Source organism: Myotis brandtii, unplaced genomic scaffold, assembly GCF_000412655.1.
Source record: "Myotis brandtii unplaced genomic scaffold, ASM41265v1 scaffold374, whole genome shotgun sequence".
In the NCBI taxonomy this organism is placed as follows: domain Eukaryota; kingdom Metazoa; phylum Chordata; class Mammalia; order Chiroptera; family Vespertilionidae; genus Myotis; species Myotis brandtii.
The window spans coordinates 1,871,753-1,895,473 of record NW_005364372.1 but is presented as its reverse complement, the minus strand read 5'-3'; the positions used below and the strand labels follow the sequence as shown (position 1 = coordinate 1,895,473).

The following is a 23,721-nucleotide window of genomic DNA, read 5'->3' as shown; positions in this document are numbered from 1 at the left end:
TGTTGCTACTGTTGTGAATTGCAAAGTAAATATCTGATATGCAGGATGGTCTTAGGCGACCCCTGTGAAAGGGTCGTTCGACCGCCAAAGGGGTCTCGACCCACAGGTTGAGAGCCGCTGCCCGTAGGGAACGTGTTTTTGACAGTAGGCTATGAGGGTTTGTATGACCTCTGTGATAGGTCATACTTGCCTGTTACCAACTCTCTCAGGAGCTAACAGTTTGTAATGGACTGCCCTTTACAGAGCAGAAGAGGAAAGGAGACAGTGTTGTTTCACAATATGCTACCCAGGAATAAAACAGACTTTCTTTTTTTGCTAATAAACCTTGAGTTAGACAAGAATGTTGTGGGTAAATAAGTTTGCTAACAAAATGAGCACCTATAAGGGTATCTTTCAAACCTTTCTGACCACAATTAATAAGAAATATTTCATGTCAGACCAAGTTTATGCATGTATGTATACACTCAAAAGTCTGAAAGTGAAGTGTCACAAAACTATGTTATTCTTACTACTGTAATACCACATTTTCTCTTCCATGTCATTCCATTCCATTCTGTGAAGAGACCAGTGTCAAACATACTGATCTGAGAAATTGACGGACCTAAACAAGAATAGGGATGCGAATAAGAAGAATTAAGCTCTACATTTCAAATGTTTTCTTAGTCATCATCGCTATCTCCTACCCAAGAACCATCCCCCAAATAAATAACAAAACACTTGATATTTACCTCTTCCTATACTTTTGTAAACTTTACCTCAAATTGGCCTTTGAGAATTTGTAGTCATTTCCATCCAGCAGTGTGGGCTGCATGACATCATCCCTGGAGTGAAGTCCGTTCAGTGCAGCCAGGAGACCTTCTGCCTCTCGCTTTGTCCACAGTCTCAGCTCAGAGGAGGCAATGATATTCATATTATTTAAATTAATTAACTTAATAACATCCCTCCCTTCATCTCCTACCCCCCACCCCGGGGTGTTTGAGGGCCAGCTGGGAGGATACTTGAAATTGTTTTATAAACGAACAGGCTCTACAAATATGAAGACTATTGGGCTGTTAGGTTCTGTATTTGTAAACCTTACCTTGTTTTTAAAAATTCCCTTCTAGATTTCTCAGTTGAATGCACTGATTGCACTTCTGCTGGGAGAGCTGCTCCCTGGAGACAGGCAGAAGGTCATGACGATTTGCACCATAGACGTCCACGCCAGGGATGTGGTGGCAAAGCTCGTTTCTCAGAAGGCAAGTTGTTCGTAGGGATTTCATCCCTGAAGGGTTTTGGCAAGTCAGGAGCCTCTGATCCAGATCATCCAAAAGATTAACCCAGGATGGAGAAGCCTGAGAAGTTCCCATGTTCACCTCTGTCTCCAGCTTCTCTGCACCAAATCACCCAGTCTATTGGCCGGTGATGATCCCCTCAGGGGCTCACCCAGCCACTAGCAATACGATTTGTGTCATTGAAACCATTTCTGCATGCCTTCCATTATTTTCCTTTTGAAGAAAGAGAAATGTTGGTCACACCTTGTCTTTTCCTTTAAAGGATAAGTGACTTTCTTTAAAGCAATTATTTTCTAAACCTTTGAGAGTAGATAACCTTTTTATCCCTTTAAAAAATCTGTGTGTCTCTTAGGTATTGGCATTTTTTAATGTGAAATAATTTTTTCACCCCTTTTCCAAAATATAAATGTCAGGTATGCTTGTCTACTGGACAGCATTGGTATATCATGCCCATCACCTACTTCCTCCAAATCCCTTTTGTTTTGGGGGGGAGTGGTGGTGGACTCAAGACAATTCCTTTCACAATTTGAATGCATGTATAGTGAAATGGTTTCTGTTGTTTTTGTAGTTCTTTCTCAAGTTATTAAAATCCAAGTGAATTTTCGTTTTCTCCACAAAGTGCAAAAAATGCTTCTTTGATGTGAGCCATAAAGTTGAAAATACTTCTTGATCCAGGCTCAGGACCATTAGTGAATAATGTTCTTTAATTGCTAATTTGAAACTGATCCTTGCAAAAACCACTTACTGTGTATTCTCATTTTGATAATGAACCATTGTTAACTACACTCTGAGTATGACCTTGCACCTTCTTACATATTTTATTATGTTTTATCAGTGGTGATTTGCTTGCAGAAGGGTAAATTATGATTTAAAATATGTCCTTTATTTTGTATTAAAAGAGATACAGACTTTGCCTAATTTCTGATCATCTGACGCACATAAGTAGACAATGTTGAGACTTATGTAGATATCAGACAAATTAATAGACAATTTTGGTAACATAAAGTGATTCCAAAAAGATCCTAGGGTCACATTTGAAAGAGACTGGAATTATATTTTCACACTGGAAGAAGAATGGATAGATTGAGTAGAGAGTAAAGAATAGCAATGAAAAAAGATACTGTTATTTGACTTAATAAAAAATGAAGTGGGAATCCTCTATTAAAGCAGGCTGGTTTTAGAATGGGCAGTTGAAAGTATCGTTTACCTCTGACTTTCAGAAATTATGGATTCTGTGTCGTTTTAGTAGAGACTGTATTTTTTCACCTGATTTTAGTATAAAGTTACAAAAGTGATCAAATGTCCTGGGGTGACTCATGAGAAGGGGAAAAACATTGCTTGAAAAAATTGATATTGTTTTAAAATAAAGGCCTTCTCAAAATGACAACTTTAATTACACACACATTTCTTATTAAGTATTCAGCCATCTGCATGCAATTACAGTTTGCAGTAGCATGCAAGAGATTTCCCTTTTGTGAGGTTTTTAGAAATAAAATGGAATCAATAGGGTTGATTGGACTAATAAACTAAGCTTGATGCCTCAAAGCTATTTGTGTCTTACGTGGAATGATCATGTATGTTTTTAGGTTGTCAGTCCCCAAGCTTTTGCTTGGCTGTCTCAACTTCGTCACCAGTGGGAGGACTCCCAGAAACACTGTTTTGTTCATATCTGTGATGCCCAGTTCCAATACTTCTATGAATATTTAGGAAACAGCCCTCGACTAGTGATCACTCCTCTAACCGACAGGTAACAATACGTTTTCCTTTTACAAATATTAAATTCTGCCTGTGCATCATTTTTCTCAGTGTAAGAACTGCTGAATCTTTCCTGCAAAAAGAAGTATTATAATCTAAATGTGTATAGCAACATATTTAAACTGAATTCCTAAAATACATTTTAATATAATAATTTGTCCTTGTATATATTTCCTTTATACTTTGAAGTAGGTATAGATTATTTGCAGACTATGTATTTATATATATTTACACATTTCAGTGTATTCATGAAGTAGTAGTTTAATGATGTCAATGTTTAATTCATCAATGTTTAATTCATCAATGTTTAATTCATCATTGTTTTATAAACAATAGTTTGAGATGTCATCTGCCATATTAATAGTATTTTTACCTAGAACTATCAGAAAGTCTGTAGCATTACAAATCAGGTGTTATTTGTATTCAAGTACATAGCTCTTAGGAAATGAGACAAACAGATAAAGCAATACATTTTTCTCTATTATCGTTCAACAACCAACCTAAAAGAAAGTGAATATGAAATATTATCCTGACTTGTATTATTGCCACAAACAAATCAAAGGCATATCAATATTGTGTGCTACTACCCCATTCTAGATGTTGACTTCTTCAACTTTAGAGCAAATTGGATTGCCCTCAATGTTTTGTAGAAATCTCCTACTAGACTGTAATATGTGTTTTCTGTTGCTGAAAGGTGTTACATTACTCTAACTCAGTCACTTCGCCTAACCATGAGTGGGGCTCCCGCTGGCCCCGCGGGTACAGGGAAAACCGAAACCACCAAAGACCTTGGACGTGCCCTTGGCATGATGGTTTATGTGTTCAACTGCTCAGAGCAAATGGACTACAAAGTAAGTTAGTTACGCGATGATGTATTCTAACATTGTTCCTGCTTCGAAATGATTCGAAACAATAGCTCCAGTGCCCCCTCTGTTGAATTCTTCATGCCTCGCTCCATCATTTTAGTCCATAGGAAATATCTACAAGGGACTGGTGCAGACTGGAGCTTGGGGCTGCTTCGATGAGTTCAACCGGATTTCTGTGGAAGTTCTGTCTGTGGTGGCCGTACAAGTGAAAATGATACACGATGCCATCAGAAACAGGAGGAAGAGGTGAGGGCACAGGGCTTCTGTTCTGTTGTCACACGTAGTAATGCAGTAAACATGGAGTGATGCAGTGAACTTCACCTTCACAGTCTGTGCTGCCTCTCCCTGTCTCGTGAAATGGAGAAAACAAGAGAGACTGGTTACTTTTGAATAATTATTTAGAATACCCTCCCACATTTTAATTAGTTGTTTTTAAGCATTGAATGCAGCAAAGGTATATTATTTTAATCACTTAAAAAATAAACACGCTCTGGAATGCTACATTCGGTGATCAGTTCTCAATCCTGATCTTACTTGGCCTCTGGGCAGCGTCTTACTGGGTCCCTCCCTTCTGGGGACACATTTTCTTCACATGAGTTTCAGGATACCAGTCTTCCCACCCTCAGGGCTGTTACTTCTCACCTATAAAATGGGGGAAAGTATAGTACTCTACCTGATAGGTTACTGTGATGATTAAATGTAAAGTACTTGGATAAATGCTTACTTGGAGTAAGTATCAGTGATAGCTACTTTTTAATACTGTTATTTCATGACCTATTAGTTCAGGGTGCCACTGGCCCCAATCTTTAGACTTCACTCTCTCTATATATATATGCTTCTTCCCTTGGTGATTTCATCCAGTCACATGACCTTCAATACCACCTGTATGCTGCTGGCTACCAGCTGCCCACACCTCGTTTCTCCAACATCTAGACTTACATAGGCAATGACTGTCGGGGCATCTCAAGACTCCATTTGATGTCTCATAGTCCTCTCATCTTTAATATATTCAAAGTAGAAATTCTGGTCTTTCCACCAACACCTGCTTTGTTAGTTGCCCCATCCCAGTAGATTATAGCCTCATTTTCTTCCAGTGACTTGGGCCACAAACTTTTCAAATATATCCAGAACCTAACCACTTCTCAACATGATGCCATATCCCAAGAGATAAAAGACAACAGAAGTTGATTTGATGGCTTAATTTGAGAAATAATTATAGTACACAGTTGTGGTTTTCATTGTAACATTTTTGGTATACAGTAAATAATGTAAATCTCAATTATCTGACCTGCCCATTCACCCCCTATGTTTTAGGGTATTTTGCTCAGGTAAGAACATTTCAGTCTCCCCATCAGGGAAAGATGATCTAGCGCAGCCGTACTGTGAACCTAATGTGAAGTTTCCAGTTAGTATCATAATTACAGCTGCATACTTCCACCTTCTAGAACACCCCCCAGGCCCTCCACCATGTGGCTCTGAGATATATATTAGTTCACACAAACACTCCATCCATGCTTTTGTTCCGGCCCTCCGGTCCAGTTTAAGAACCCATTGTGGCCCTTGAGTCAAAAAGTTTGCCCACCCCTGATCTAGCCCCTTAAACCTGTGAACCTAATGTGAAGTTTCAAGTTAGTATCATAATTACAGCTGCATACTTGCACCTTCTAGAACACCTCCCAGGCCCTCCACCATGTGGCTCTGAGATACCAGATTCCTGTGCCTTACTGGCCCCTACTCTAATGCCATGTGAGAGAAGTTAGGTTCTTGCCTCTTTTATTCTCTGACAAGTTGATTGAACTTTTAGTTAAAAATCTTATTATTTGATGTAACCCAGATGTCATTGGAAGCTATCTTTCCTTATGGAGATTTATATAAGTGACGCATGCAAGGATTTCTGAACACTGCCCCATTCCTCTTGATAGCCTCCCGTGTCTCCACGTCTGCATGCATATGCGTTGTACCTGTCCATCTTCGTGCTAGTCCATCTGGAGATGGCTGGCTCCTTTGTGATTTCATGTGCTTTACTAAGATCTGTTGACACTGAGGATTTAAGAGTTGGGACCATGCCTTCCCCACAGAGTCTTCAGCATCTTGCTGGCTCTACCCTCTCGAGGTCCATACCTGTGACTTGTGGGTATTCCTGCACTCTTTAGCCACCTCTCTTTCTGCAAGAAGCCCTCCCGGCCCTATGTCCGATATTCTAGGAATAAAGAGTTCTCCATTCTTACCTTGGCTATCCATAATCTACCTTCTCTTAATTTTCCAAGTACCTAAGAAGCTCATAGTCCTAAAAATTGTGGCTCTTTTCCCTCCTCATTCTATGGTGTAGGCCTGGCTCCTTAACTACTCTAGTCCTCCCCTCTCTCAACAAGAACAGCCTTATACCTTGTCTCATTTACTTCATGTGAAAGTTCCCTTCTACTTATCCTTCAATTTGACTCTTCTAGCCCTTTGCCATTCCATTGCCCTGGCCCTCAGCAGCCTCTGGGCCCTTGCAAATCCTGCTGAAAACCTTTCACTGCTTCTCCAGTGCCTTCCGGTGATGATAACAGCAGTAGCCAGAGCTACCATCTGTTGAGTATGTACCATGTCCTAGGCGCTGTGCTCTTAGCCACTTATATCCATCATCTCTTAATCATATAATCCAAGGAGGTGGGGGATGTTATTATCCCTTTTTTAAAAAATTAGATGAGGGAATTGGAACATGCCTAAAGTGATATAGCTGGTCTCTGAATGCTCGCAGTCTGGCTCCAGAGCTAGCTGTCACTATTCTACCTCTCTGTTGTTGTCAATGGGTATTTGTTGTGAAACGGAAGGAGGGAGGAATGGAGGGAGAGAAGAAAGGAGAGGGAGGACAAGCAAATAGACAAAATAACGACTGAGCAAGAAGCTCCTTTCTCCTCTTAACACGGGCATCTTCTATCTGTGCAGTATCTCATTCAAAGAATTGCAGCCCACATTGGAAGGCAAAAATGGCCTCACCTTTTATTAACTGTTAAAGTAGTCAAGTCCTCATTTTTACATTCTAGCTTTGTATAGCTATGCTAAAATAGGAAAGAATACTTCCCAGATCTGTGGTTCCTTTGGGGGAGATGGAGTGCATTTTTAATAAACATGCTTCAGAGCATATTCAAAATATGTATGCTGGTGAATTTTAAAGAAAATTACACAGAATAAACAGCTTCCTAATAATGTTTGCATTTGCCAGTGGTTTGCATTTGTCAATGTGCATTCATATTCAGTGAACACGTTTAATTTCATCAACATTCTTCTTACGGCAGATTTGTATTTCTCGGGGAAGCTATCACACTGAAGCCATCAGTTGGAATATTTATTACCATGAACCCGGGATATGCTGGTCGCGCCGAATTGCCGGAAAATCTCAAAGCTCTTTTCAGGCAAGTGTTACGCTTTGCGATTTAGCATCTGGAGCTCTCATGCCACCTAACGTTGCTGGTTTGCACTGTTCAGTGATGTATTTTTACTTGAGACTCTGTGGAAAGCCTCTTGTTCCCTCTTAGGGATCACTTTATGGAGAGAACTTTCTCCATGAAAAATGAACGCTTTTGAAATACGAAACCGGACCCAAAATCATTCCTTAAAAGTCATGGTACATTTGAACATTTAATACTAGATTTTGTGTAGTGATATTTTTATTATAAACATAATTTTCACAAGTGATAGACTATTTGGAAAATACAGAAAAGAATTTAAAAAATTACAGCTTCACTACCCAGAAATAATGATGGTGATATTTTTTTTCTACTCTCTTATAATTCGTATTTTATGTAGTGAAGATAGTAGGTTAGACATAATTTTTATTTAGTTCTTAATATTTTGACACAAGTAGTTTATCACAGTATTGAATATGCTCTGGAAAGGCCATTTTATGTAGCTCCAACACAGTCTCTCTCCTGGCTTGTTCAGACTTTTCTTAACCATCCCCTGGACATACAGGGTTTGTGGTTGTTGTTGTTTTTTTTCAGTTTTTTACGATCCTAAAATAACAGGCTATAAACCTCTCTTCACATAAAGAGTTATCCTCATTTCTTTTAGCATCTGGAGCTCTCATGCCACCTAACGTTGCTGGTTTGCACTGTTCAGTGATGTATTTTTACTTGAGACTCTGTGGAAAGCCTCTTGTTCCCTCTTAGGGATCACTTTATGGAGAGAACTTTCTCCATGAAAAATGAACGCTTTTGAAATACGAAACCGGACCCAAAATCATTCCTTAAAAGTCATGGTACATTTGAACATTTAATACTAGATTTTGTGTAGTGATATTTTTATTATAAACATAATTTTCACAAGTGATAGACTATTTGGAAAATACAGAAAAGAATAAAAAAATTACAGCTTCACTACCCAGAAATAATGATGGTGATATTTTTTTTCTACTCTCTCTTATAATTCGTATTTTATGGAGTGAAGATAGTAGGTTAGACATAATTTTTATTTAGTTCTTAATATTTTGACACAAGTAGTTTATCACAGTATTGAATATGCTCTGGAAAGGCCATTTTATGTAGCTCCAACACAGTCTCTCTCCTGGCTTGTTCAGACTTTTCTTAACCATCCCCTGGACATACAGGGTTTGTGGTTGTTGTTGTTTTTTTTCAGTTTTTTACGATCCTAAAATAACAGGCTATAAACCTCTCTTCACATAAAGAGTTATCCTCATTTCTGATTATCACCCAGAATAGATTGCAACGCATAGAATTCCTTGGTGAATGATTATAAGGCCTATTGATGACCTCCTTTCCAAAAATACTTGCCAATAGATACACCTCTTAGCAGTCTCTCAGAGAGCCTGTGCTATTGCCTTTGAACCAGTTACCTCATATTTTAAACCAATTTCATTCAGGTATAATTCCATACAGTGAAATGCTCCAATTTAAGCGTATAGTTGGCAGAAACACCACCACAATCAAGAAATGGAATATTTCCAAACACATGAAGTTCTCTCGTGCCCTTTGAGGTTCATCCCCACACCACTGATGTGCTTTCTGTGACTTTGGGTTCAACCTGTCTTTCCTAGAGTTCATGTCAATGAAACCATATAGCATGTACTTATTTGTGTTGTATTCTTTCCTTGAACATCATGGTTTTGGGATTCTTCCAAGTTAGAGTGTACCAATAGTTTGGTCCTTTCTGTTGCTGATGAGTATTCTCCTGTATGCACGTATTACAGTTTATTTACCCAGTCACCACTTGATCGACATTTGGGTTGTTTCTAGTTTGGGACTATTTTGAATAAAACTGCTGTGAACTTCCTTGTACAATCTTTGTGTGAACATAAGTTTTCTTCTGGGCAAAGGTCTGTGCATTGAATTGCTAAGTCACATGGCAAATGTATGTTAACTTTATTAGAATTTGCCGATCTGGTTTCCAAGATGGTGGTAGCATTTTACATTTGTTCTACATTCTTGTCAAAACTTGGTATTGTCAGGATTTTGGGTTTCAGTCAGTCTGAAGGATATGTGGTGGTTTGCCATTGTGGGCTTTGCTTGCATTTCCACGATGGCTAATGCTGTTGTACATCTTTTCATGGAACTGGCCATTCCCTTGCCATCTTTTGGGAAGTGCTGTGTTCTGGATACAATTTCTTTATTAAATACATATATTGCAGATGTCTTTCTCTCAATTTGTAGCTCACATTTTCATTTTCTTAGTGGTGTTCATCGAAGATAGAAGTTTTAAATTCAATGAAATATTTATCAGGTTGTTTTATAATTTTCCTCTCATAGTCAGGAAAGTTTGGTTAGTCCCAGGTTGCAAAAATTTCCAACTGTGTGTTTTTCTAGAAGTTTTGTTTTGTAGTTTTCATACAGGTTTTCTTTTTTTCTGTTAATGTGCTGAATTATATTGATTTTTCAAATGCTAATCAAGTCAATATTAATTCCTGTGATAAACTTCACTTGGTCAGGAGATATTATTTTTATACAGATTGATGGATTCAATATGCTACTATTTTGTTAAAGATTTAAAAATCTATGCATGTTGGATATTGGTCTGTAGTGTCTTTTCTTGTGATATCTTCATCTGGTTTTGGCATCAGAGTAATGATGACCTCCTGCAATGAATTGGCTAATGTTCCTGTCTTCTCTATTTGTTATTAAGAGTTTTTATAGGATTGGTATTGTTTACCTCTTAAATATCTAATAGACTTAAAATCAGTGAAGCCATCTAGACCTAGATTTTTCTATGTGAGAATCTTTTTAGTGATAAATTCAGTTTCTTTAATAGATATGGAATTATTCAGATTTTTTATTTCTTCTTGAATTTATTCCAAGCAAATCAGCAAACACTACACCTGTGCTTCTGCCATATGTATTGAGTAACTAATATATATATATATATATATTTAGTTCAAGTGAAGGGTCTTGTTAGCTGTGATTGACAGAGGTAATTGTGACCTGCTTGCGAGTGGTTTAGAATGTTGGTACAAATTAACCACTTGATTTCAGCAATTTGTACTTACTACCTTACCACATTTAAAAACTAAATTTCATATTTACTTCGCAGACCCTGTGCCATGGTGGCCCCCGACATTGAGCTGATCTGTGAAATCATGTTAGTCGCTGAAGGTTTCGTGGATGCACGCGCGTTAGCCCGCAAGTTCATCACGTTGTACACGCTCTGCAGGGAGCTCCTCTCCAAGCAGGTGAAGAGCCTTGTGTTACTTTTTCTGGGCTTTTACATCCCCTTGAAACAGCTTTTGAAACACAGACGCTGTGTCATTTATCGTTCAAATTAGTTAGACATTTAGAAATACGTTTATATTTTCTGTAAAATTTTGAAAATCTGTATTTTACAATTCTTAATGTTTTTTTTCTGAAATTAAACTTGAGACATTATAAGTCTCGTGTTTAATTTGTAGCTAATAAAGCTTTTGTCAATAAGCTATATGATTTTCTTTAAACTTGACCACTGTTATAATTATAAATGGACGTTGGTGATGTCTCCCTTGGTTGGTGAGAATATTCTTGTCCATGGGAGTCGGGTAAACCTGATTTTCTGGAGAACTCCTCAGGAAATGTTCCATTGACATTTTCTCTCATTTGCTGGTACTCCTTTATCTGAGAGTAGAGCTTGCTTTTTTTTTTTTTAACTTTTGTTCTACAACACCCCAGTCTCTGAAATGGGTCAAACTTAAGTATTTTCTATTCTCTAGTCATCAACTTCTTGCCGTTTCACTGAAGTTGCTGATATGTCACAAAGATGACACGTTTCAGCATCATTATTTTTAAACTCAGCTCTTGGGCCCCCTTTGACTTTGGCCCTTTGACCTTTCATTAATTCCTGGTGACATTATTTCAAAGCCATTCCAGGATAAAGGTATTGGTGAAATTTAGAATCCGAGAAATTCATGTTGTCATTTTAATAACGGTTAGTTTACATTCTGGGGGGAAATTGTATTAAATTTAATAATATAGACCAATGTTATGGCAATGCTATATGTGAAAAAGACCCTCCAGCATATCAAACTGTAGATGTAATATATAGTTTGCATGTATTTTATACTATGTGTTTCATATACATACAAAGTGACTGGAAAATATCTGTGGTTTTTAACATTTGTCTCTGGATGGTAAGATTGTGGTATTTTTTATTTTCCTCCTTATTCTTACTTGTAACATCTTTTTGTTCAGTGAGTCTATTTTAATTTTATAATGGGAAACACTCAGAAGAAAAAATGTCATTGACCTCGGGAAGCATGGAGTTGCAACCATATTCATGTCTAGTAGTGATATTTAAATATTTAGTGAGCATCCAAGATAATATACTTATTTTTTATGATAATGCATGTCTAGTAGTGATATTTAAATATTTAGTGAGCATCTACTGTATACAAGATAATATACTTCCTTTTTTATGATAATAAAGGGGCTGAGACTCAGAAAAAAATGAAACAAACACTCAGATTTATGACTTCAAAGAACTTACATAGGAGAGACTCAATTTACATGAAATAAAAATTGGAATACCGTGGAAAGTGAAAAGATTATCATAGTTTCAAGGAAGAAAAGAACTAATGTTTATTGAATAGTTAGCATGTGTTAGCTTTTGATATCTTTACAAGAGGTTTGTGAATTTGGCATTATTCGTTCTATTTTACAGACGAGGAAATGGAGTAAAATAACCTGTCCAAAGTCCACAGCCAACAAGTGGTGGGAGCAGGATTTGAATTTAGTTCTTTCTAATCCTTTCTAGGACACCTCCAGCCACTTAGAAGAGGAAGATGATGGGAGGAAAGGCAGAACAGGCAAGGAGAGAGTTCCCCATCTCAGAGAAATGTCGTGGGTGAGATGAGGCAGACAAATCTGGCCAGGACAGAAGTGCTGAGTTAGGAGCTCAGTTCACTGATAATTTTTAAGCTGGAGGGATGGATTGGAAAAGAACCAGTGGACATTTTTTGACAAAAAAAACCACCACCCAAACAAAACACATAAGGACAATGGTGAAGATTTTGTTAGCAGTTGCTTGTAAGGCTTACATGTTTAGGAGAGTCACTAAATCTTTATGTGCATAATTTCTCCTATATCCTCTTCATTAATATTGTTGCTTCAGTGACAGCCCCTGCGCCAATCTCCCTGGCCTCCAAACTCTGCTTCTTCCCCCATCTCCTTCCCTCCTCAAGCCTCAGTCTACTTCTCCATCAGTAGCTTTCAAACGATTTTTACCAGGGCCCACAGTAAAGAATGCTTTTTCAGTTGAGGCTTGGCATACTCACGTGTGTGCACAACTGAAACAAAAATTTTCACCAGACACTTCTTGCCTTTGTTATCTGCAGTGCACTCTGATAGTCTTCATTCCGTTCGTTCTGTTTTATAACTGACAGAATTGATGGCCGAGACCCCACTAACCTGACTTCATTCCCCACTAGTGGATTGAAGGGCTTGTTCTTATACCTGTATATACTGTTTCACTGACCACACAGCACTAACTTGTTTTACTTGACCACACCTTGTAAAGTGGGTAGATACTTTCATCTGCCTTTTTACAGATGGGGACCCTGAGACTTGGAGGGGTTGAGTTCCGCACAGGCACAGCTGAGAGACGTGAGAGGAGTGTTGCTACTGTGTGGATGGTGGTGGGGAGGCAGAGGTCGGTTCTGGATAATCAGTTCATTCACTTACCTTTTCTGAGCACCTGCCCTGTGCAGGGCACCGTGCCAGGACCTAGAAGACAAAAGCGAACAAAATACAGGCTCTGTTCTCCAGAAGCTCAGAGCCTGTGAGAAGAATCTTCCTTGGGAGTAAGCGGTACTGGTTTATAACGGGATTTTATTGAATCCGTTTTGACTGTGTTAAGTGCCAACATGAGGGCTGGAGCATTGGAGAGATGAAGAGGTAGAATAAGGAGGGCAATCCGAGACCTCGGGCTGGGGTGGGGGGAGGGACTAGCAAGGCTGGGAATCCGTTTTGACTGTGTTAAGTGCCAACATGAGGGCCGGAGCATTGGAGAGATGAAGAGGTAGAATAAGGAGGCAATCCGAGACCTCGGGCTGGGGTGCGGGGAGGGACTAGCAAGGCTGTCTGCACAACTTGGACACATGCGCCTGTGGATGGAGGTGAAAATGGAAGTTGGTGAACTCCTGAGTTAGCAGGTCTATTGAGAGAAGAGCAAGGGAGGTGGATGGAGCCTCGGGCAAATGCGGCCATGAAGTGCTGTGGGAAGACAAAAGTTGCTGACAGAGGCAGAGAGTCAGGTGAAAGAAGCGGGAAGAAGCTGAAGGGACATGATTTTCACAATTGGAAAGAAGGGGGAAATAGCACTTCACGTGGTCAAAGCATGTACTTACCTGAACCCTTTTAGCTTTCAGCCTTTACTTCTGGAGTAAGAATCTTACCCCCTCGGACAGTTTCTGAGAACATTTGCCTGTGTTTTGATTTTAGGATCATTATGATTGGGGACTTCGTGCTGTTAAATCTGTCTTGGTTGTCGCTGGCTCCCTGAAACGAGGAGATAAAAATAGACCCGAAGATCAGGTGATGCAATGCCAATGTGATTTTGTGGAGTGCGTAGCCAAATGGCTTCATACAATGACAGGGTGTCCCTGGGTGGTGGGTCACGCATAGCACGACCTTTAAAAACATAGCATGTATTTTTAATGGAGGACATTTCGAGGACTGGCATTTCTGATGTTATAATAAAGATCACAGGTATTCTTGACTAAAGGATGGGAGTGTAGGAAAGAAAATGTGATTGTATAAGTGCTTTTGAAATGTCAGCTACAAATAATATTTTGGCGGTCATAATCAAATATTCCAGTAATCACTGTTTGATTTCCTCTGAGGAACATTTAGAAAATCTGATTAATCCCGGGGTATTAATCCTGAAAAAGTCAGTAAACACATAATCTAATGGGAGAAGGTATGTCCATTTCATAGGATACAAGATGGACGTGAAGAATGGGGCAGGAAGGTTGATCCCCTGACATCAGGGCAATGCTTCGTTGGTTATCTGGAGCTGCTAGGGCATTGTCTCTCCCAGGAAGAAACAATTACAGCCACATATCCATTTTTCTGTATTAAATAAGAAGTGAGATCATGGATATACAGCACTCTGTATACTTACAGTAAATGAGAAGTTGAAAAAGTAGATCTATCCTATGAGGTTTTATTTTTTTTTAATGTGAAAGGATATTTATGATGTGATTTTTCTGCATTCTTTTTTTCAATCTCTTCTCTCAGTCACAGTTCATGATGGGGTTAGGATTTTCTTGCCTTTATCTGTTCTCTTGCTATGCTATTGTTGTTAAAATGCTTGCCTCTTTCTGTACAAATCATCCCGATGTTCAAGTTAACTGCTTTGAAAATTGAAATCCCTCTTTGGTTCTCAGCAAGTACAGAACAAAAGCCCAAGCTGAAAATGGCTGAGTTTATTCTTCTGGGCTTCTCTGGGCACTTTGAGGAAAATGATCTGATGGGCCTGGTTCATTTATATGCTGGAGTTTGAGGGTTAAGGAGAGAAGGGCCCAGGCCCTTTCTCAGGATCAGAGCAGATCACTGGTAGGGATGGAACAGAGCCTCCTTGATGACTGTTGTCAGAGGTTGTCCACAGTATCAGCAGAGCCTTCTCATGTTCTGACACGTGACCTTGCAGCAACATCTTTAGCTGTAGGTGTTTGTTAGACATTGTATTGGTTTCTTAAATAAAGTGTCTTCTATTCTCTTTTCTAGGTCCTCATGAGAGCATTAAGGGACTTCAATATGCCTAAAATAGTGACCGACGACATCCCCGTGTTTCTGGGCCTGGTTGGCGACCTGTTTCCAGCCCTGGACGTGCCCCGGAGGAGGGCGCCGCACTTGGAGCAGATGGTCAGGCAGTCCACCCTGGAACTCCGCCTGCAGCCCGAGGAGAGCTTCATCCTCAAAGTACAGGAGCCTTTCCTTGTCCTGGAGCCCCTGGGATGTGTGGTGACAACCCCGTGGTTAAGTGACACTGAACCAAGACTTCGATTTACATGTTACACTAACCTCAATATGACCTTAACATACACTGTAAGGCATTCTAATATGGCACTCTTTACTAAAGTGAATATAACTAGTTTGTCGTCCCGGCCTCTAAGAAGATGAAAACACACATATGATTAAGTCTTGGTTTTAAATGTAAACATGCTTTTTATTCGTTTATAAAACTACTTGCTCCTTCTTGGTGGCATGCATCAAAAATCAATTTTGCTCTTTTCTCTCCAGTTTAGAGAAAATTGGGAGTAAAACCACAAGTACATGTTTTAATGGGGAGACATTTCTACATGTATGACACCCTCTGACTTATTAAAGGCATGTGCATGTGTGTGCTCAAGTTGGGTATAGTGAGTACATGGATGTTAAAATACATAGAGTGTCTGTTTTAGATGTTTTACTAGTAGAGCAGGGGTGGGGAACATCTGACCCGCAGGCCGTATAAGGCTCCAGAAATCATTTGGTCTGGCCCTGCCAAGGCATTAGGGGTGAGTTTGACCAAATATAGCAGGCTAATTTTCAAGTTAATAATTTTGTATGGCCCGTGAATGATGTTATAAATATCCAGATGGTTACTTATAAGGTTCCACACCGCTGCTTTAAAGGATATAAGTCATTACTCAGAGGCAGATGATGATTGGCCGGGCACTGTTTTGTTCAGGATCATGAAGTCACTGAGTTTGTAAGCAGCCCCTGCCATGTCCCAGTCCCACTGTACTTCCCTCTGCCTGTGAAAGGGATTCACTGAGCAGCGGTGTTCCAACGGAGAAATAATACAGTCATTAATAACAATTAATACAAGAATAAACTCTGTGTTTTGTGTACTCACAGCTGTAAACCTACTTTTGCCCCAGCCTGTATAATGTTGTCAGTGGGGACTGGCTTTGATTGTAAGGAAAAAATTGGGTAAAAATGCGTAGTTTTTTGTTTGTTTTTAACCACAAACTCCTGGAAGGAAACCAGTGATGGCTGTTTGGTCTGCAGGTGGTCCAGCTGGAGGAGCTGTTGGCCGTGCGGCACTCCGTCTTTGTGGTTGGAAATGCGGGCACGGGGAAGAGTCAGGTAGAGTGAGCTGCCTGTGAGCTTTCAGCCTTGGGAAGAACACTTTTTTTGGGGGGGGGGAGGGCTCTTTTCAGTTCTGCTTAGGGGTTCCCTTCAGTGAAGTCCACCATAATTAGAGCTAATCTGAGACTCTGATACTGTTCTTTGACCAGTGGACACTGTTTTCCTCTGTATTGGAGACCGGGAGAGTAACAAATAGAACATCACATGAGCTATTTAGCATCTTCTTCAGTCATTTATATGTGCGGCATTCTATTTTATGCATCTTTCAGTAATGGAATTCTGCCAGAATTCTTTTATTCCAAGTTAACATATTGAGAGACTCGTGAGTAAGATACCTACCTGCCTTGCAGGGTTCGATTGGCCCCACCTACATTTATCAAAACTATTTTGTCATCTTTTCCAAGTTATAATAGGTTCTCCTTAATGTCATTAAGAAAACCCAAACATTTTTCATTAATACTCTCTCAGAATATAGAACTCTAGAGGGCCAGAAAAAAACTTGGAAAAAGGGAGGCAGCAGAAACCGTATTTTTGAGGTACTTGTTATGCACAGTATGAGGTGCCTATTCGGTGTATTACGTGTGATTTCCTCTGAGCAATGAGGATATGCCATGAGTGTTGTAATTCCCATTTTTAGTTCACTGCTTGATTTTGCTTGGTCTTTACTGACAGTCCTGGTAACTTATTTTTTTAGTTGGTAGACAGTATATGCAGAAATGCATGCATTTTTAATTTAGGGTGCTTGAGTATAAATACATTTAGTAGCCAATGACTAAGATAATCAGAGTGGGCATATGAGACTGAGCATGGGTGGATAGAGACCTTGCCAGTATTAGGATCTGAACCCAGAGTGGAACAGTTGTAAAGGGAGGCTCTGTATAGGGATCTTTCCAGTGAAAATGTAATAATTGAAATATTAAAGTTGATATCTGAAAAGCCTGTAATTATTTTATTAGAGTAAGTTTCAGATGCTGACTATGGCTTAAGGAAGGAAAAATTAAATTATATGATTTTCAGTAGATTAATGGTTTCTAAAAATGTCAGCTTACTATTCCTAAGACATTCCGTTGCTTTCATCTATTCTTCACGAATTCTCTTCTCTTCAGCCTTTACTTAAGCTGATGTAACTAAGCACCCAAGCTCAGGGGCCATGTTATTTAACACCTCATTATTCCCAGGTATTTGGCAGTTGTCTGCCAGTCCTTCAAACCCCTGTGAGAAGATCAGGATGATAAACATCTAAAAGAAAACCCATGGCTTTTTGGAGAAAGCAAAAAGGGTAGTTGGGGCAGATATTTGGGTGAAGGTGTCAATGAATTAAACAGACACACAGTGAGCACCTGTCCTGCGATTTCTCATCCTCAAGGCTTCTTTTCCTTGCGATCTAGATCAGGGTTTCTCAGCAGCAGCACCGCTGACATTCAGGAGCAGCTCACCCTTTGTTTAGGGCCTGCCCTGTGCATTGCAGGATGGTCAGCAGCACCTGTGGCCTCTGACCACTACCTGCTCAGTAGCACGCCCTCTTCCCTTAAGTCAAGACAACCTGCTGTTGAGAATTAATGTTCCAGATTCTAGATCTCAAAGCACACCCCAGACCAGCATCATAGGGATCGCCTGGGACCTTCTAAGAAATGCCACTCACCAGTCCCACCCCAGAACTAAAGAATCAGAAACTCGTGATTGGGTCCAGCGGTCTGTGTTTAAACACCCTCTAAGCCAAGCATGTCAAACTCAAAGGCTAACACAGGCCAAATAAACGAGGCAGGTGGCCCGCCGGCTGGGAGTTTGACATGCTTGCTCTAAGTGATTCTGATGCAAGCTCAATTTTGAGCACAATCTAAATAGTACAGGCAGAGTGGATTTTAATAGCATGAACAGGAACTCTTGCTTACATAAATAGTCCTTCACTTTGCACCTGTGGTTAAAAATCTCACATGATAGAGTGACTTTCTCTAGTCTACGTTGTTCAGGGAAAAAGTGAACTGATCCTAAGGATGGCAGGACTAAATTGTTCAAGATGGTAATGAAATGTGCGCATGTAAATTTTCTTCCTCTCTCAGTCATAGGACACGTAGAATATCTAGGAACATAATGAATACAAATACAGAAAATCATCTGAAATCTTTTGCTTTCCATTTGGCTTACATTAATATTAATTTTCTTAGCTTTTTTTTTCCTTCCTTCTTCCCTTCAGATTTTGAGAACACTGTACCGAACATATGTTAACATGAAACAGAAACCCATTTGGAATGACTTAAACCCTAAAGCTGTGACAACAGATGAACTCTTTGGTTTCATACATCACACTACCCGAGAATGGAAAGATGGCAAGTAGCGTTTCCCCTTCTGAAGTGCTAAAAATTTCTCATTTTTATCCAGAAAGCCATTTTTCAGTTCAAGTCAATTTTAGTCATAGTTGTAGATTTACTGTTTATGTGTCTGCATTACCGGAGATACAGCAGCATTTATAACCTGTAAATTAAAGCTGGATTTGAATAAGGGGTCGGTTTGCATTCCACAGGTTTGTGCTCAGAGCTGTGTATTTTATCCCACCTCAGTTATGTCAGGGCTCATGTAAACCAGGAAAGAAGTCAACTCAAATGCCTCAGGGAATGTCTATAAAGTACCCGATGCAAGACACCGACTGAGTTACAGGCCGGCACTGTGCTGGGTGCCAGGGACAGAATTCAATGATGTATTTCTTGCCTTGAAAGCATTTGCAGGCAAACAGACCCCTTTGGTAAAATCTGTTATTATTACTTCTCATTTGTTTAAATGCACTATCCTTGGCATCATCCTTGGGTCTTTTCTCCCTTTCACACTCTACCTTCAGCTTTACAGCAAATCCTACAGGCATATAAAATACACAGTCTATTCCAGTACTTTCTCCTCCTCTGCAGCTACCACATGAGTCCAGCCAGTCTCCCTGCAGTTCATTTTCCATACAGCAGACAGAGGGCGCTCTTCAGGCTGTTAGCTCTCTGTTGACCATTTCCAGTGGGTTCCATCATCCTTAGATTCCAACCTTTATCCATGGCCTGCACAGTTCTTACGGGATGAGATCCTCCTTCCCCATCTCTGACCTCATTTCCTGCACATGCCCGTAACCTACGATATATAACCCATAAACCTTGGCCTCCTTGCTCTTCCTGGAACACGCCAAGCATCTTCCCATCAAGGGGCCTTTACGCTTGAAGTTCCCACCGTCTGCAACACTAACAGTATCTGCACAGCCTCCTCCCTTAGGTTATTGAAGTGTCCGGCCAAGCGTCACTTCAGAGAAGACTTTCTTGGCAACTCTGTGTGTAGAAGCCTGTCTCGTCATTCTCTGTCCTTTTCTTATATGGAAAATGAAATGAAACCTGCCTTTGGTCTAGACAGCCTAGGTATGGCTCAGAACGTATTACGCACTGCCCTCCGGAGAGAGGCAGCACATTCACAGCAAATTTATTTACTTCATGAACGAGCTTCTACTGGGAGAAATACAGTTTTATTTTGGAAACAAACAGCACTCAGCTCCATTATATATAGTATGTTAAGATTGTTCACTCTTCATTTATAGGTCTCTTCTCATCTATTCTGCGAGAACAAGCAAATCTTACGCAGGATGGACCAAAATGGATAGTCCTGGACGGAGATATTGATCCCATGTGGATTGAATCACTAAATACTGTCATGGATGATAACAAGGTGGGTAATACCTCAGTGCTAAACCTTAAACATGACACCTCCATTGAATTCCATTCACTTGTGGATTTTAGTACTCGCTTTTAATCATGAGCCTGATGTTCTTTACGGAGCTACTCTTTTGATAAGTGCCACTTTCCTGCTAATTCTCTTACTTCACTGGTAAAGAATTTAAGTGAATACATTTTTCTTGTCTGTGTAAATTTAACCATCTTTATAAGGAGATACGTACTCAAGAATTTAGCTCATACACATTTTACCATTTTCAAAGAGCCAGGCATAAATTATTACATCTTATCTTTGATTAAGGATGGAATGCGTGGGTTGTAAGGGACAAGTTGGAAATTAAGTAGTTCCTATGGCTACCGACCGAATATAAATGCATTCCTAAGCGTTTGCCATGGTTAATCCAGCATTCCCAGCAAAACCGAAGGGTGATGGCATCGGTCTGTGAGATACTACTTAAGCAACACCAGATCTATCAGGAGAAAAACATCAGAAATCATCATTAATACAGAATAGAATTAGTCACCCCCCTTAAATGAACAGTAATTACTGCTTCCTGAACTAAGATATTGTCTATCATAAAATATAGGTCTGAGATCTTCATACTTGCATGAGTTTCTATAGCAAATTGATAATTGTGGTATTTCAGACTCTAAAGATGGTTTATTTTTGTGGAATTCGGGCCTTGTCATGTAATCAACACTTCGAACAAATGTCTTATATTTAGTAATAATTAACCACAGTTATTTAGAGTTGGCATCAATAAGTCCGTATTGGTAAGTTTGTTCCTCAAGGGTCAGTGAGCTCCCTCTGGAATGAACTGAGATCTTTAATTGAGATCTTTTTTCAGACTGTACGCACTTCTGTCTCCGGACAGTGAGCTCATAGCCTTTGGCACTGGGCAGGGGAAGCACTTTGTGCTGGGATGGAGAATTGGCAGCGCCCTTTTCTCCCGAGTGACAGGGCCTCCTTTGTGCTGTGCTGCTCTGTCCAGGTGCTGACCTTGGCCAGCAATGAGCGCGTAGCCCTTACGCCCTCCATGAGGCTGCTCTTTGAGATCCATCACTTACGGACAGCAACCCCGGCCACTGTTTCCAGAGCTGGTGTTCTGTATGTGAACCCACAAGATTTGGGCTGGAATCCGTGAGTACTGCTTTTTTTTTTTTTAAGACTGGTAAAACATACATAATATAAAATTTACCATTTTAACCATTTTTAAGTGTACAGTTCAGTGGCATTAAGTACACTCACTTTGTTGTACAACCACCACCACCGACCATCTCCTTGACTTTTTCTGTCTTCCCAAACTGAAGCCCCATATCCATTACAGGGGTGGGGAACGTTTTTCCTGCCAAAGAGCCATCTGGATACTTATCATTTACGGGCCACAAAAAATTATCAACTTAAAAATTAGCCTGCTCTGTTTGGTCAAACATTTAACTAACTCACCCCTAATGCCTTGGCAGGGCCAGACCAAATGATTCTGTGGGCCTTTTGGGGATCAAGCTGTAACCCGGGCATATGCCCCGACCGGGAATGGAATCAGTGACCTCTTGCTTCCTGGGTTGACACTCAACTGCTGAGCCACACCCGGCCGGGCTGCTTCTATCCTTTGACTGTTGCAAATAATGTTTCTATGAGCAGGGCATACAGATATCCCTTTGATCCCTACTTTTAATTATTCTGGATATACTGGTATACCCACAAGTGGAACTAGGAGATCATTTGGTAGTTATAATTTTATTTTTAGAAGAGCTACCATACTACTCTCCATGGTGGCTGTACCATTTTACATTCCCAACAGTGCACAAGGGCTCCAGTGTCTGCATGTCCTCACTGAAACTTGTCATTTTCTCTATTTTTTATGGTAGCCATCCTAATGGGAATGAAGTGGTATCTCATTTCGGTTTTGATTTGCGTTTTCATAATGATTACTCACGTTGAGCATCTTTTCATGTGCTTTTTGGCCATCTGTATGTTTTATTTGGAGAAATGACTATTTCAGTCCTTTACCTACTTTTAAATCTAGTTGTGTTTGGTTTTGTTGTTGTGAACATTTCTCTTTTTAACCTTAGTTTTCAAAAGAGCTAAACATTTATATGATCATTTGAAGAAGGTATTAGTTATTAAATTTAAAGCTGCTTAATTAGACTAATTTAAAGATAACTAAATTAACACCTGTGTGCCTTTGTCATTTTTAGTTGGACATTATCCTCTTCACACCTTGTACATGTTAAGAAACGAGTATTTGTTGAAAAAGTGAATAAATAACAAGAGCTCCTATGGAGTGCTTAGATATAAATATATCTCTTAGTGAGCATATGTGTGTTTGTGTGTACACATATGTGCATCCATGAGCTGTGGCAATGCTTTTTTTTAAAAAGATTTTTTTTTAAGATTTAGAACAAGTTCATTGTGCTACTTGCTTACTCTTCACATGCTCTCGGTTCCCATGGTCCATCCTGGTGGTCACCTGTCGCCTCCTTTAGCACTTGCACTGTGCTGTGCAGTGTCTGAGCTCTGCAAGCGAGCAGGTGCTGAGGCGCGTTTTCGTGTCTGATTCTTCTGTGCCCCTCCACCGTGCTTCGTGCCCACAGGCTGTCCTGTGTGGTATGTGTGTTTGTGTGTACACATATGTGCATCCATGAGCCGTGGCAATGCTTTTTTTTAAAGATTTTTTTTAAAGATTTAGAACAAGCTCATTGTGCTACTTGCTTACTCTTCACATGCTCTTGGTTCCCATGGTTCATCCTGGTGGTCACCTGTCGCCTCCTTTAGCACTCGCACTGTGCTATGCAGAGTCTGAGCTCTGCAAGCGAGCAGGTGCTGGGGCTGGCGTGTTTCTGTGCCTGGTTCTTCTGTGCCCCTCCACTGTGCTTCGTGCCCACAGGCTGTCCTGTGTGGGCCACACCAATGGGCTCCTGGCCCTGTGGCCTCTGGTTGCTTTGGCCAGTGAGGAGCCTGGCAGGAAATGAGAAGGAGAGGAGATGAGGTCATGCTATTTATTCTCCTGGCTCCCTCCCCACAGTGTCACATCAGGATGGCTGTGTCCCTCAACTGCAGGTCACAGCTCCTCTTAGCTCTCTCCCTAAGATTCTTTCCTTCCAGGCGCTCGTAGTCCGTCAGTCTTGTCCTTGCAGGTGCAGGTGCCATGACCATTCCGCAGTTCACCCCCTGGCATGGCTGAAAGTATCCTTTTGGCTTTGTCTTCCTAATCCTCTCCCTGCATTGGCTGAGCTTGTCATCTTCTACCCCCGTAGCCCCATCCTTTCATTTTGGGGCGCTGCATACCCATAAACATAAAGATTCAGAAATACATAACCAACATACACTGCTGATCAGCAGTGTCCTTGGAACGTCTGACATTTGTCCAGGCCACTGAGAATGACAGAGAACCTGACGCTGGCTCTTAGGAGCCAATTGTAGAGAGCTCTGATGACTTCCTGCTGTGTCCGCTACGACAGATTCCAACCCCGACTATTGACCACATACAAAAGGCTAATTTTTAAGTTGAGAATTTTGTATGGCCTGAGAATGATGTTACAAATATCCAGATGGCCCCTGGCAGGAAAAGGGCTCGCCACCCCTGCAACAGTCCCC

General features: G+C 40.3%; 1 protein-coding gene across 1 annotated transcript in view; it reads left to right on the top strand.

Moving 5' to 3' along the window:
- DNAH11 (dynein, axonemal, heavy chain 11) overlaps positions 1-23,721 on the top strand; it is a 217,490-nt gene that overhangs the window by 61,571 nt on the left and 132,198 nt on the right. Inside the window, exons 30-41 of the mRNA XM_014544612.1 lie at positions 1,104-1,235; positions 2,858-3,018; positions 3,721-3,877; positions 3,993-4,138; positions 7,174-7,290; positions 10,418-10,556; positions 13,792-13,884; positions 15,079-15,273; positions 16,348-16,425; positions 18,623-18,755; positions 19,991-20,118; positions 21,116-21,264. Of these exons, the coding sequence (XP_014400098.1) occupies positions 1,104-1,235; positions 2,858-3,018; positions 3,721-3,877; positions 3,993-4,138; positions 7,174-7,290; positions 10,418-10,556; positions 13,792-13,884; positions 15,079-15,273; positions 16,348-16,425; positions 18,623-18,755; positions 19,991-20,118; positions 21,116-21,264 (1,628 nt within the window). The remainder of the gene's footprint in view (positions 1-1,103; positions 1,236-2,857; positions 3,019-3,720; positions 3,878-3,992; positions 4,139-7,173; positions 7,291-10,417; positions 10,557-13,791; positions 13,885-15,078; positions 15,274-16,347; positions 16,426-18,622; positions 18,756-19,990; positions 20,119-21,115; positions 21,265-23,721) is intronic.